At 44.3% G+C, this 13,039-nt stretch overlaps 1 protein-coding gene across 3 annotated transcripts in view; it reads left to right on the top strand.

Moving 5' to 3' along the window:
• Positions 1-5,818: 5,818 nt before the first annotated feature.
• Positions 5,819-13,039, top strand: part of LOC147623088 (putative E3 ubiquitin-protein ligase LIN-1) — a 15,492-nt gene continuing 8,271 nt past the window's right edge. For all 3 annotated transcript variants that reach the window (XM_086821142.1, XM_086821143.1, XM_086821144.1), the window contains exons 1-4: positions 5,819-6,941; positions 7,045-7,108; positions 7,303-7,728; positions 7,863-8,044. In XM_086821142.1, the coding sequence (XP_086677268.1) occupies positions 6,052-6,941; positions 7,045-7,108; positions 7,303-7,728; positions 7,863-8,044 (1,562 nt within the window). In that variant the 5' untranslated portion in view covers positions 5,819-6,051. The remainder of the gene's footprint in view (positions 6,942-7,044; positions 7,109-7,302; positions 7,729-7,862; positions 8,045-13,039) is intronic.

A 13,039-nucleotide genomic window follows, 5' to 3' on the forward strand; every position in this document is an offset into this window, starting at 1 on the left:
AAGAGCTCAATCTCTCTTCTCCCCTACATCTTTTCATGGTATCAGAGCTTGGTTCATGCTAAGGGCTGAGCTGCAAGTAAGAGAAGCACATGAAGCGGTACGAGGGTAAGAGATTCATCTACTCTTCCCTATTTGTGTTGGAGACTACACCCTTGTGTCGCGCAGCAACAACAACAGTCTCAGAATTCACAACAACAACAACAACACGCAGGTGGAAGAGACCAATTCAGAGGCAAGGGGAGTCATAGAGGTCGTGGAAATTGGCAAAGGCAGTATAATGATACACGTGGATGCTTTTATTATGGTAAGCCTGGACATGTGAAAGCAGATTGTTATAACAAGCAGGCTGACATGTAAAATGGAAAATTGCAGCAAAACAACTATGCATCCTCGAGTAGAAACAATGAGGATAATGAAAGGTTGTTTGTTATGCAGCATGTCGTTAATGCCATGTCTGAAAATGTTAAAGCAGCACATAAAGATGATGTATGGTACGTTGATTCAGGTGCTTCGAACCACATGACAAGTCATAGGGAGTGGTTCAAGGAGATGAAAAACCTTGAAAGACCAGGTTTTGTGGAAACAGGGGATGACACTGCTCATCCAATTGCCCATGGTTGGAGATGTGCCATTGTCTATGTAGGATGGCAAAGTGAAGTACCTTGCAGATGTACTTCATGTTCCGAACATAACAAAGAATCTGGTTTCAGTTGGCCAGATGATTGAGCAAGGTTTGCAGGTTCGGTTTAACCCTGATGGTTGTTATGTTGAAGACTTTAAAGACAAGTGCAGGTTGGTTGCAAAAGGCAACAGAGTGGGCGGAATGTTTACATTGAATGTAAACATGCCTGAAGTGAGTGCTGCGATGTTTGCAAATGGTTCAAGAATTGTTGCAGACACAGACATTTGGCATAAAAGAATTGGACATGTGAATGTGCAGAGAATGAAGTCTATGCAGACTAAAGGAATTGTGACAGGGCTGCCAAAGTTTAAAGTTGAAGGTATGCAGAAAATATGTGAAGCATGCCAATTTGGAAAGCAAACAAAGCATGTATTTCCACGTGACAGAAATGTGAGCAGAAATGCACTGGTGGATGTATGGGGTCTTACGAAGACCATGTCTATGGGAACCACACAAGGAAAGTGTGGCTATACTTCATCAAGGAGAAGAGTGAGGTGTTCACTCATTTTCAGAATTTCAGAGTTATGGTTGAAAAGCAAATAGGGAAACATGTAAAGTGCCTAAGGTCAGATGGAGGGGGAGAGTACTTTTCCAATTAGTTCTCTGAATTTTTACAGAAGAATGGTATTCAGAGAGAGTTTACATACAGATACACTCCACAGCAAGATGGAGTTGCTGAGTGGAAAAATAGGCACATTGCTGAGATTGTGCGAGCATTGATGGGAGAGAAGAATATGCCGCATAGCTATTAGGCTGAGGCTATTTCTACAGCAGTTTACATCATGAACAGGACTCCAACTACAACCATACATGATGTAACTCCAGAGGAGAGGTTTACTGGGCAAAAAACCTGATTTGTCTCATCTGAAAGTCTTTGGATGCACTGCATATGTGCATGTGCCAGATGAGCTGAGAACTAAGCTGGATCCAAAAGCTGAAAAATGTGTGTTTATTGGGTATTCCCTTGAGCAAAAGGGATACAGGTGTTATAACCCTGCTACACGTGAGTTGAGGGTAAGGAGGGATGTTGTTTTTAATGAGATGAGCAACTGGTATGCTGCTTAAAAAAGAAGCTGTTAGGGCTGATGTGAGTGGAAATGTGGTTACACAAAATACAAGTCAACAACAATCACAGTCTTTGAGTGGAACAAGAGAGTCCTCATCTAGTGGTTCAGTTGTTGATAGACCATGGAGTGGCAGGCTGCGTCATAATACTAGTCCTGCAAATGTGATTAGTACATCACATAAAGGCAAAGAGAAAGTGGTTGAGCCCCTTAGTATGCCTGACATTTATGTAGGGCATTCTCATGTTGATGGAGAGTCTAGTGGCTCAGAGATGAGCCTTGATGAGGATCTTGGGATACCAGTTTATGAGAACACCCTGGTGTAAAGAAGGCTATGGAAGCCATGAATGTAAAGCTGCGAAGATCTGGGGAAGAGTGAAGAATCTTGTGCAGAGGTTTACCTATGATGGTTATGTGGCACATCACTATGCATACATGGCAAAGTTGTGCAGGTTGTAGAGCCCACATGCATTGATGAGGCTGTTGGAAATGTGTGTTGGGAGAAAGCTATGGATGAGGAGATGGATGCACTATATGGAAATGAGACTTGGGATTTAGTGCGGAAATGTGTGTTGGGAGAAAGCTATGGATGAGGAGATGGATGCACTATATGGAAATGAGACTTGGGATTTAGTGCAATTGCCTGAAGGTAAGAAAGCCATTGGATGCAAGTGGGTGTACAAAGTAAAACATAACAATGATGGAAGCATAAGCAGGTACAAGGCTAGATTGGTAGCCAAAGGATATGCGTGGACATATGGCATTGATTATGAGGAAACTTTCAGCCCAGTTGCCAAGATGGCAACAATGAGAGTTGTGATAGCAGTGGCTGCGTCAAAGCAATGGTCTTTACATCAGATGGATGTAAAGAATGCATTCTTGCATGAGGATTTGCAGGAAGAGGTGTATATGTTGCAGCCACCTGGTTATGAGGATGTGAGTCACCCCGAGCATGTTTGCAGGCTAAAGAAAGCCTTGTATGGCTTAAAACAAGCACCAAGAGCATGGTCTGACAAGATTTCTGAATATCTTGTCACTATTGGCTTTCATGTAGCCAATGCAGATTTCTCGCTGTATGTGAGACACAGTGATAGAGGGGTTGTGCTTGTTGTCATTTATGTAGATGACCTGATCATTTTACGGGGGACCATGATGCAGAGATCTTTGCTGTAAAGATCTTGCTTAGACAGAAGTTTGAGATGAAGGATCTGGGGGAGCTCAGATATTTCTTCGGCATTGAGGTGATTAGGTCACCACATGTTATTTAAAGGGCCCTGCCATGCGACACTCTACGTTGAAGGTGGTGGTGCATTATATGGGCACATAGTTTTCAGGGATGGAAGATACTTGTAACAATTGATTGGGAGAAACCCTTATTGGGATGGGCCCTCTATGTCCAAGGTGGTGGTGCATTATATGGGCTCGTAGCCAAGGGGGATGGAAGATACTTGTTACAATTGATTGGAAGGAACGCTCATCATTAGTGGTTTTGCAAAGGCCCTACAACATTAGTGGGTTGGGAAGGGCCCTCAACATTAACTGGATCTTACCAAAGACTACTAGTCCTTCAATCTCGCATCTTCAACACCTTTAGCAATTGAATGGCTCACCATTGATTGGATCTAGACACACTCACCAACGATTAAAGCTTCAATCTCTAGTCTTCAACACCTTCAGAAATTGAATGGCTCACCATTGACTAGATCTAGAGGCACTCACCAAAGACTAGAGCTTCAATCTCTAGTCTTCAACACCTTCAACAAATTGAAGGTTTGGCTCACCATTGGCTAGATCTCGAGGCACTCACCGAAGACTAGAGCTTCAACTTCTAGTCTTCAACACCTTTAGTGATTGAATGTTTGGCTCCATGTAAGAAATGCCATGGTTCAATTTGACCAAGAGGACCATTAGCTTTGGTTAAGGAATGTGGTCGAGGTTTCATGACAACTCCTCTACTTGCATGTCACTTTCTTGCATGACAACTCCTCTACTTGCATGTCACTTTCTCTTTCCACACATAGGACGCATGCCTTCTTGATGAATTACAAATATCATTAGGCTTCTCTTTGCCTACCAAGGGGCAAGGCCAAAATTTGATGGGTTTCTTAAAATTTCAAGTGATATATACAATTTTCGAAGTTGCTTTTCATTTGACATAAAATCTTACAATTATACCTTTTAAGTGACATTGGATACATGAGAATGAAATGCATTCTTTCTTTAGTGGAAAAACATCATATATCAAGATATTTAAAGAGAGAACACTTCTGACCATAACAAAGATATCTATAGTCCTAATAACATATAGTCACACAGAAAAAAGCATATCCACATCATGAAGACTTACTGTGGGGAAATGTAGGAGCCATGCATTGGATGATTGGTCCTTGAAGAACCATTAGGAGTGGATGCTATTATACCACTTGTTAGGAGTTAGCCTCACGGGCATCGAGATGTAGAAGCATCCCCCTACCTTTATTCAATTGCATCCTGTTCCCATTTTGCTGGTGATCTAGGGCACCCAACCCACCTCCTACCATCCTTGGTGCACTAGGTAAACTAGGGAATCAGACCTAGGTGTGAAAAAAAAAGATGAGGGAGATTTCAAAATTAAAAGCTTTTATGATATAAACTACGCCATGCTTAGAAACCACCTTCTACAATGTCTCGCCCCCCACCACGAGGGGTTGGGTTAGAACTTAGGGCTCCTTAATAACACACCTCAACCCATCTTCGCAACACAACCCTTAGAACTTAGGGCTCCTTAATAACACACCTCAACCCATCTTCGCAACACAACCCTTGACTTTCAAAGAGGAGCCTCCCTTATACTCTATAGGCTTTGCTCACTCACACCCACACAACAACGCCCCCCACCACGAGGGGTTGGCTTAGAACTTAGGGCTCCTTAATAACACACCTCAACCCATCTTCGCAACACAACCCTTGACTTTCAAAGAGGAGCCTCCCTTATACTCTATCGGCTTTGCTCACTCACACCCACACAACAACGCCCCCGAATTTACTGAAATTCTTCATAGCTCGAGTCCCTTGCATGCACTTCTAGCACACCCACACAACAAGGCCCCCAACTTTACTGAAATTTTTCATAGCTCAAGCCCCTTGCATGCACTTCTAGCACACTCTTGTATCCCCACAAAACCCTACGAAACCACCATGAACTGCTCCAACTATTTCTTAATCATGCACTTTTATGGCCTCTCTTTTCTGCCTTGCTATGGCTTACACCACGAAAGGCCTTTATGACCTTGCCTTTCACAATATAGGGGCTTTGCCCATCCCTACATCTGGAATTGCCCTTGCATTACACAACACGACCCACCACAATGAAACATCACCCATGCATCCCTACTTGGGCCCTAGGGTAGGGGACGAGAGGGAGTGTGGGAGGGAAGCAATAAATGGATTGCCTCGGCAATGGGAGGGAGGGAGAGGAGACTTGTTTAGGGCTAGGTTCTCAACATAGAAGCCTCACGAGCGGGAGAGATGAAGGGTAGAGAAACGGGGGTTAAGTGTTAGTAGTTGTTATGGACATGCAAGTAATGAAACTCGAAGTTAATTTTATTATTACAACAATGTATATAATAAATTTGTAATACGTGTATCAATATATATACATATACATATATAACAAGAAAAAATGAAAAGCAAAATTTTAGAAATGCCATGTCAAATGAAAGGTAATTGAGAGAACTATATTTCCTAGTGAAAAGAAACTCATGACAGGCAAAAAAAGCCCAAATTTTGGGGTAATCTTGCACGCCCATTTCAAGTATAGTCCCATGAAGTGTGTAAAGAGTAAAGACCAAACACTCAACACGAGACGCCGCCGCGGGCCGGCCTGAATCCAGTTGCTTTGCCGCCATGTGGCAACTTCCAGTCTCATCAGCATGACGTGATAGTTTGAGTGACTGGAATTGAGGTGGAAAATTGTGCTATTTGATGCAATCAACAACATGGGTACCAAGCCATTGATTGTGGTTTAATCCTAGGTATCAACACCAACAGTCTCGCATTAGCGTTTCTCAATATTAATTCAGCTTTTATGCCTTGTAAGTTCCACGATCAAAGCTTCCTCTGAATGCTATCAGAATTGGGTCTTCCAAACAGCCCAAAATCTCGAGGATTTTTGCAGATAATTGGGTTTTCGCAAAGATTCTAGCCCTACACAACAATGGGTCTTCCATAAATGATGTGGGTAAAAGTGGGTTTTCCTGCAGAAAATCGTGCAACCAATACAGCATTGTCTTGGTCGTACAGTTTTCCACCAAATTGCTAAACAGCATGCATACCATGCGGAGTCCTGTCTTTGGAGCCTCTCCCGACACCACTGAGAGCGCTGTTGCACTCAGCTATCTGCTTTCTGCAGTGAGTAGCTACACATTGGATGCATTGCTGGATGGAGAGCAAAGGGCACGGCCAAAGCAGCGATACGCCGAGCACCTCTCAGCCCAAGAAAACGTGGAAATGCAGTACCCCGAGCAGGCTGTGCTAGCCAATCTAGACTGGGGCATGAACACACTTGAGGATGCCATCGCCACATCAGAGAAACCCATAAAGAAGGCCAAGCTACAGCACGCCGAGCAGCTCTTACATGTCTGTGCCCTCCTCGACCCCCATCAGGCCACAGCGGGCGTGTCCAATTCCTATCTGGCAGCATTGGCTCACTCGGGCCTGGCCCTTGTGTGGAAGCTACGCAACGATGAACGGAGCGCAGCTGCCCACATGGTGGAGATGTTCCTTATTGAGCCTCTATACTCAAGGACCGATTTTGCACCTGGCTTGTGGGAGCATCTTTTCTTGCCACATTTCACATCCATCTTGTCATGGTACACGACACAGCAACATCAAATTCTCTCACCATCATCATCAAATAATCTTTCCCACTCTGATGATGCTATGGATCGTCCTGCCTTCAAGGGTGTCAATACAGAGCAGCAAGCAACACAGTTGCAAAGGCTAGAGCAGCTTTATCAAGACTCGATGAACGAGAATACAAGGCAATATGCACAGTACTACAAGGATTTGCTCAATTCTGGCACTGCAAAGAGACCGATTTTGCTTGCTATGCCAGGGGTGGGGCCACTGATGACACACACGCCTTCAGCCACTGCTGCCTTCTCTGCCGATTTGGCAGCAAAGATCAATAATGATGACATCCCATCTACACTAATGTACCACTATCAAACCTCTTTCGTTGCTTAGCAATTTTGTTAGATGGATTAGAGTAGTTTATGTTCACTTGAACCATCCTCACCAGGCTTCCAGATAGTGCAGGCTCAGGAAAGGGCAAAGCAAGCAGGATCATCTGAGCGGTAAAGCAGAGCAGAGACCCGCACTGGTAAAGGTTTCCCCCCCCTCTCTAGACACCATAAGGATTTGCATTTGCATCATGGCAGCTAACTTGCATGTGGTTGGTGAAAGCTGTGGCTAATGTATCATGTTATAGTGCAAGTGCTATGCCTTATTCTTCCTGTATTAATGCAAAATCCTCATGATTGATGCCGCTTTCATGTCCCCTTTCTAATATTCCAGCTCTTCAAGGGGCAAGATGAGACAGAAGAAGCTCTCCATGGATCAGAAGGCAGTGTCTACAATGCCAACTACAGTAGTGAGCACTCTACAGGTTATACCAGCAGCTCCTTGGGGGAACCTTCTGAGGGAAGTCCACCCAACAAGAATACTACATCTGAGGGAAGTCCGCCCACCAACAACTATAGTTCATCAGAGGGAAGCTTGCCCAATCGGAATAGTCCATCCGAGGGGAGTCCACCCAACAAGAACAGTCCACACGAGGTTCAACATGGCTTTAACATCAAGGGGTCCTCTACTTCGTCAAATCATAACCAGGGACTCCCCAAATCTTCAGGCCCTTGTCAATCATCCATAGCTGAGACGTTGGTTGCAGTCTCCATGGATGAAGGGCCAAATGAGACTACAAGTTTTATGAATGAGGAGGAGGTAAACACATACAAGGGTTTAGAATCTTGTAAGTACATACAGTAGTTTAGATAAGGTATTGGCTGGCTTTTTGTGTGCTTTTCTACTCTTTGTTTTGTTCTTTCTAAATTGATATCTTGCTTTTGAACCAGTAGATGCCACAAAAGCAGAGAGACTGTGTGAGGACTGCTATTGGACCCAAGGAATCAAGCATTTATGGTGGAGAAGATGTGGAAGCATTGATAGATGATGATTCTGAAGCTCAGATGAATGAAAATGAGAAAGTGCTAGAAAATGAAGAAGCAAAGGATGTCATAGAAGGAGACAAGAATGCAAGGTCCTCTCTCTGTCTCTCTCTCTCTCTCTCTCACACACACACACTTTTTTTTTGTGAAACCACTGTTTATATTAAATAGTAAACTTTACAATCATAGTCACCCGAATCAGGTGGAACTATGAGAACGAACTAAAAAAACTAGGAAAATTCTTCAAACTGCTGGAGAGAAAGCTCGCCAAGATTCATAGCAATCTCGAAGAGACTAGAGAAGGGCAGCATGAAAATAGGGGACATCACCAGAAAAGTGCAGATCATTTCTGGTGGAATAGATGGTCCAAAGAGCCCAGAAGCGCACCCATGCGAAGAAATCATCATACCCCGGTAAGGCCGGGGACAATCTCCCAAAAATCCAAAAAAGTCGCCCAAAGCGCTGTCGAGGGGATTTGTACTACAGCAGTGCTGTCAAGTGTTGAAGAAAATCACTGGAATGCAAGAAACTCCACAATAAGTGAGGTGTGGTCTTGGGCATAAGGCAACAACACTGACATAAAGCTGGAGCAATACGCCTTTGAGCCAGTAGAGTGCCAACCGATAGCACGCTTGTAGTGCATCGCCACAAAAAGACCCGCTTCTTAAGTGGCAACTTTGAATTCCACACCTTTTTAAAAGTCAATTTCCACCAGGACAAAGGCTTATCCAAGTGCCATAGCCTGTTCCCATGTTCCACTATCCAAGGCTGAGGAATAAGCAAACGGTAGGCCTTGGAAGCAGTGAGGAGATGGAATGGGAATGAGGCATAACCCGGTTGCTGACAATCAAAATGTCAATCCTGTAATGAATCCTCCTCCTCAAGAGGGGGTACTGGCTGAAATGGAGCCAGAAGTTCAGCTATGGCACGCCATATCGGCCTATGATGCATGCCCAGATGCCATTGCCTGGTGGGCCTGGGAAAGAAAGAACCATACCATGCTCATCAACCACATCCTGTACCATACGCACTCCCAAAGTCGATAGATGATAAGCCTCTCTTGGGTGATCTAGCGCTAAAGGCCGAGGAAAGGCTCGACTCCAATGAATGCTCTGAGATCGGAGTGAGTTCCTTGTATGTGGAGGTCTACCTGACCGATGGATGAAACATAAGATCTGCTGCCAAGCTGTAATCAAAGAAGTGGCATAAGGGCAACCTGGTATGCGCCCAATAAGATGACCAAAAATGACATGCGAGTGATCCAAAACCCTGTGACCATAAGCATCTACTTTCATGTGTGCACACATGGCTACCAACATCTTTATCCAGGGCTGCGTTTGACAGACAAAGTCAATAAGCAATGCGTCCTTACGTGCCAACATGTGATAGTGAATGTCGAGAATGTTCAGGCCCCCATGCATTTTTGGCGAGCACACACAAGCACGTTTGAGCATATGAAGCCCTTTGCAATCCGATTGTGATCACCAGAGACGGGCAATGGCACGAGTCATAAATGTATCAATCTGCTTGCTAGTCGAGGGTAACAAAGGAAGGTGAAATTGAATGTATGCCATGATGATCGACTGGACAATTCGCAAGCGGACATGCAAAGGCCAAGTGGATAGCTTCCAGTAATCAATTTTGCACTCCAATCGAGTCAGCACCCATACCATCTCATCTTTCAAAGAAACATCCCAGCCAATCGGGTATCCCAAATGCCTGACCAACTGACTGGGTGGAACAAGCTGACATGGCCAAAGATTAGAATGCCAAAGATAGTAGTGGACTGATAACAGCTTCGACTTTCGAAAATTGACATGCAACCCAACTGCCAGCCCATAAAGCAAAAGGGCATCCATAATCCGTTGCAAATCCGTTGGGGTATTTCTAGGGAAGAAGGAGTCATCATCAGCATAGGCCTGTGCCACAAAGTGAGAACCATCCGGCATCGCAATACTTTGCAAGGTGCCCTGGTGGGTAACTTGTCAATATATAACAACAAGGGGTGTGTAGCAATGGCATAAAGCAGCGCACTAGGTGGGTAGCTCTGACGTACCGATTTACCCAAGGTCCAAGCGGCCAAAAGTTCCCGACCAAAAATGCATTGAGCAGTACCCCCCTGGTATAGCCAACAAATCACATTTCGCATTTTGGGTCCAAAGGCCATCCGATCCATCACCCCAGCTATGAAGTCCCAGTGGACAGTGTCAAAAGCCTTAGAAATATCTACTTGCATGATCAGGACATCTTGGTCAGTGTACCTGGCGTACTCAATACCCATGTAGGCATTTGCTATGTTGTCCATAATTTGCCGCCTGAGAACAAAGCCGTATTGTGCTGGGTGCAATCCTGAGTGAAGGTAGCCCTTAATGCGATTAACTATCATTTTGGTGACCAATTTATAAACAATTGGCATAAGAGAGATGGGCCTCCAGTCACCTAAATTCTCACAAAGTTGCTTTTTTGGGAGCAACTTCAGCAAGCCTTCCTTCCAAGAATGAGGCAACATGTCGTCACGCCAACATTGATTAATCATGCATAGCAATGGAAGTTTCAATTCCGGCCAAAATGTGTGAAAGAATTCAACCGTCAAACCATCCCACCTGAGAGACTTCCATTTGCCCAAACCTCTAAGTGCAGCTTGTAGTTCTTCCTCCGTAAAGGAAACTTCCAAGCCTTGTGCCTGATCAAGTGATAGGATCGGTGTAACCTCATCCAAAAGCATAGTGCAAGCAGCCAATGCATCTTGTGTAAGTGGCATAGGACGGGCAAACAAATCCCTAAAATGAGAGTGACATATTTTTGCAAGCTGTTGCTTAGTAGAGGTCCACGTCCATCAGACAACATAAGACGTGCTATGCCTTGCTTGTGTCTAGATGCATGGAGACCTTTGAAAAAAGACTTGGAAGATCATCCCTTATTGCCAGGCACGCACCTGCCACTTTGCAATCTTTCGTTTATCATTGTCCTTGATACAAGATTTCAGCATCCATGAGTGTGACATTTTCCTCGACAGTCAAGTTCAGTGTAAGACTGCACAATGCTTTTGGCCTCTGCACCCTCTCCCGTAAAGCACCCATGTACCTCTTGCCATGGTCCCTTATCAGCATTTGCATGCGTGAAACAAAACAATGCCATGCAATGTCAATATCCTCATTCAACCGCAGCAAAAGGGGTTGCACAGCCGAGCGTACCAAATCAGTAAATGCATCATGAGTGAGGTAACTATTGTTGATGAGAAGTAATCGTTTATGTGGCAGAGGTGGGTCATGAATCCCCATTCCAAAGTATAGAGCTAACCACAACGGGGCATGATCAGACAGACACATTGTGTGGTCAATCCATATGCGGCATGTAAAGGCATCATACTGATTTGCATTTAACAAATACCATCGATCAAGACGGGCAAAATAGTGTGACTGAGCATTATGCTGAAATGTGAATCCAAGAGTGTCTGGCATGAGCCGTCTCCAGAGATCCAAAGCATGCAAACCCTCAATCATACTATGCCATTTTGCTTGCTCAGCCCGCAACATATGGGAACGATGTGAAGAGTTATCCTCATGGCTAGGTGAGTTATTGAAATCCCCTGTGAGAAACGCATGGGTAACACCAGATGGAGCGCCAAAGTTCTGCTCTACAAAGCGATGTCTGTGAAGCATATATACTAGCAAACTCATAAACCTCACCGCGATGAGACACTGCACCACCATCCACTGTTCATGTGAGTCATTGTATGCGACACATGGCTGCAAATCGTGTTTAACCATGATGAAAATACCCGAAAAGTTGCTTTTTCCAGCATAAAAAATCTGATACCCCGAGAAAGCACCATTTCTACCAGCAAACAGGTGTTGATTGTGTTCTTGCACATACACTACATGTGGTCGCATACTATTTACATTTTCCCAAAAGAGCCTCCATTTATTGGGGTCACACACACACATCGCAGTTTACATATCGGGCATCTTATTGAGAGATCCTGGTTTCAGTACACTTCAGTGCCATCATATAAATCATATGTGGTCCAATGACTTAGCTATGACAATAAAAGACTCTCATCATCATCCATCTCTCTCTCTCTTTTTCTTTTTTTTTTTCGTGAAATGGTGTTTTATATTATATGTAAAAATGTACATCAGCCACATGGCTCACACAAAAGATCGTCTAAAGGATCATGACCATGCAAACCTGTACACTAATAAGAAAGCCTCCTAGCCAAATAAGCATCCCAGATAAAAGCATCAAAGATGAGCCAGCCGAGCCGCCGTAGACCATAACAAAATAACATCTGCATCCAGTAGCTGAGCTGAGAGAAGAGAAGAAAACTGCCAAAGCAGCAAACCGCGGATACGTAGAATGTGCCCGTGTATTCCAGACAAGGAATCAAAGATGAACCCATTCCGTGTAGTCCAAATATGCCAAAGTCCTGTCCATCTAAGGAAATGGAATACCACAAGGTGACTGTCCGAAGCAATGACTTGAGGAAAAATCCCAAATATCCAGTGATGAGCCAAAACAGTAGACCTCTCTACTGCCTCCCAAACATGAGAGACAAAAGACCAAATCTGACGGGCCACTGGACAACTCATGAACAGATGCATAACTGTTTCAGTGCATGTCGTGCAGAAGAAGCAAGAGGCCAATGTAATTTTACGACGGCTGAGCTGATCCTGTGTAGGTAACCCTCCCACCAACATCCTCCAAATGAAAACCTTACCTTGGTAAGGGAGTTTAGACTGCCAACCATGCATAAGAGTTTTCTGCCACCATGATTTAGACTTGTGCAATCCCCACACCTTATTGGCCTTGGCTGAAACCCAATCTTTCTCTGATACGAGCTTATGATAGACCTGGTTAGCTGAAAGTGATATGAAGTCACCAGATTTACATAGTGCCCAATCAAGCCAAGGTTGATCTGCAGCAGATGGCCGAGGCTATGGAGTAAACGGCTCAACTGCATGCATGATGTCAACCCATAGTGGCTGAAATGTCTGAGGAACCCTAAAGTGCTGCCGAATACGACGAAACGAATATGGCCTATCACGACCAGGTATCACAGCATCTCGGATTCTAACCAAGTCTAA

Source organism: Cibotium barometz, chromosome 27 (genome assembly GCF_041138505.1).
Source record: "Cibotium barometz isolate CiBa-2024 chromosome 27, ASM4113850v1, whole genome shotgun sequence".
NCBI classification, from domain to species: domain Eukaryota; kingdom Viridiplantae; phylum Streptophyta; class Polypodiopsida; order Cyatheales; family Cibotiaceae; genus Cibotium; species Cibotium barometz.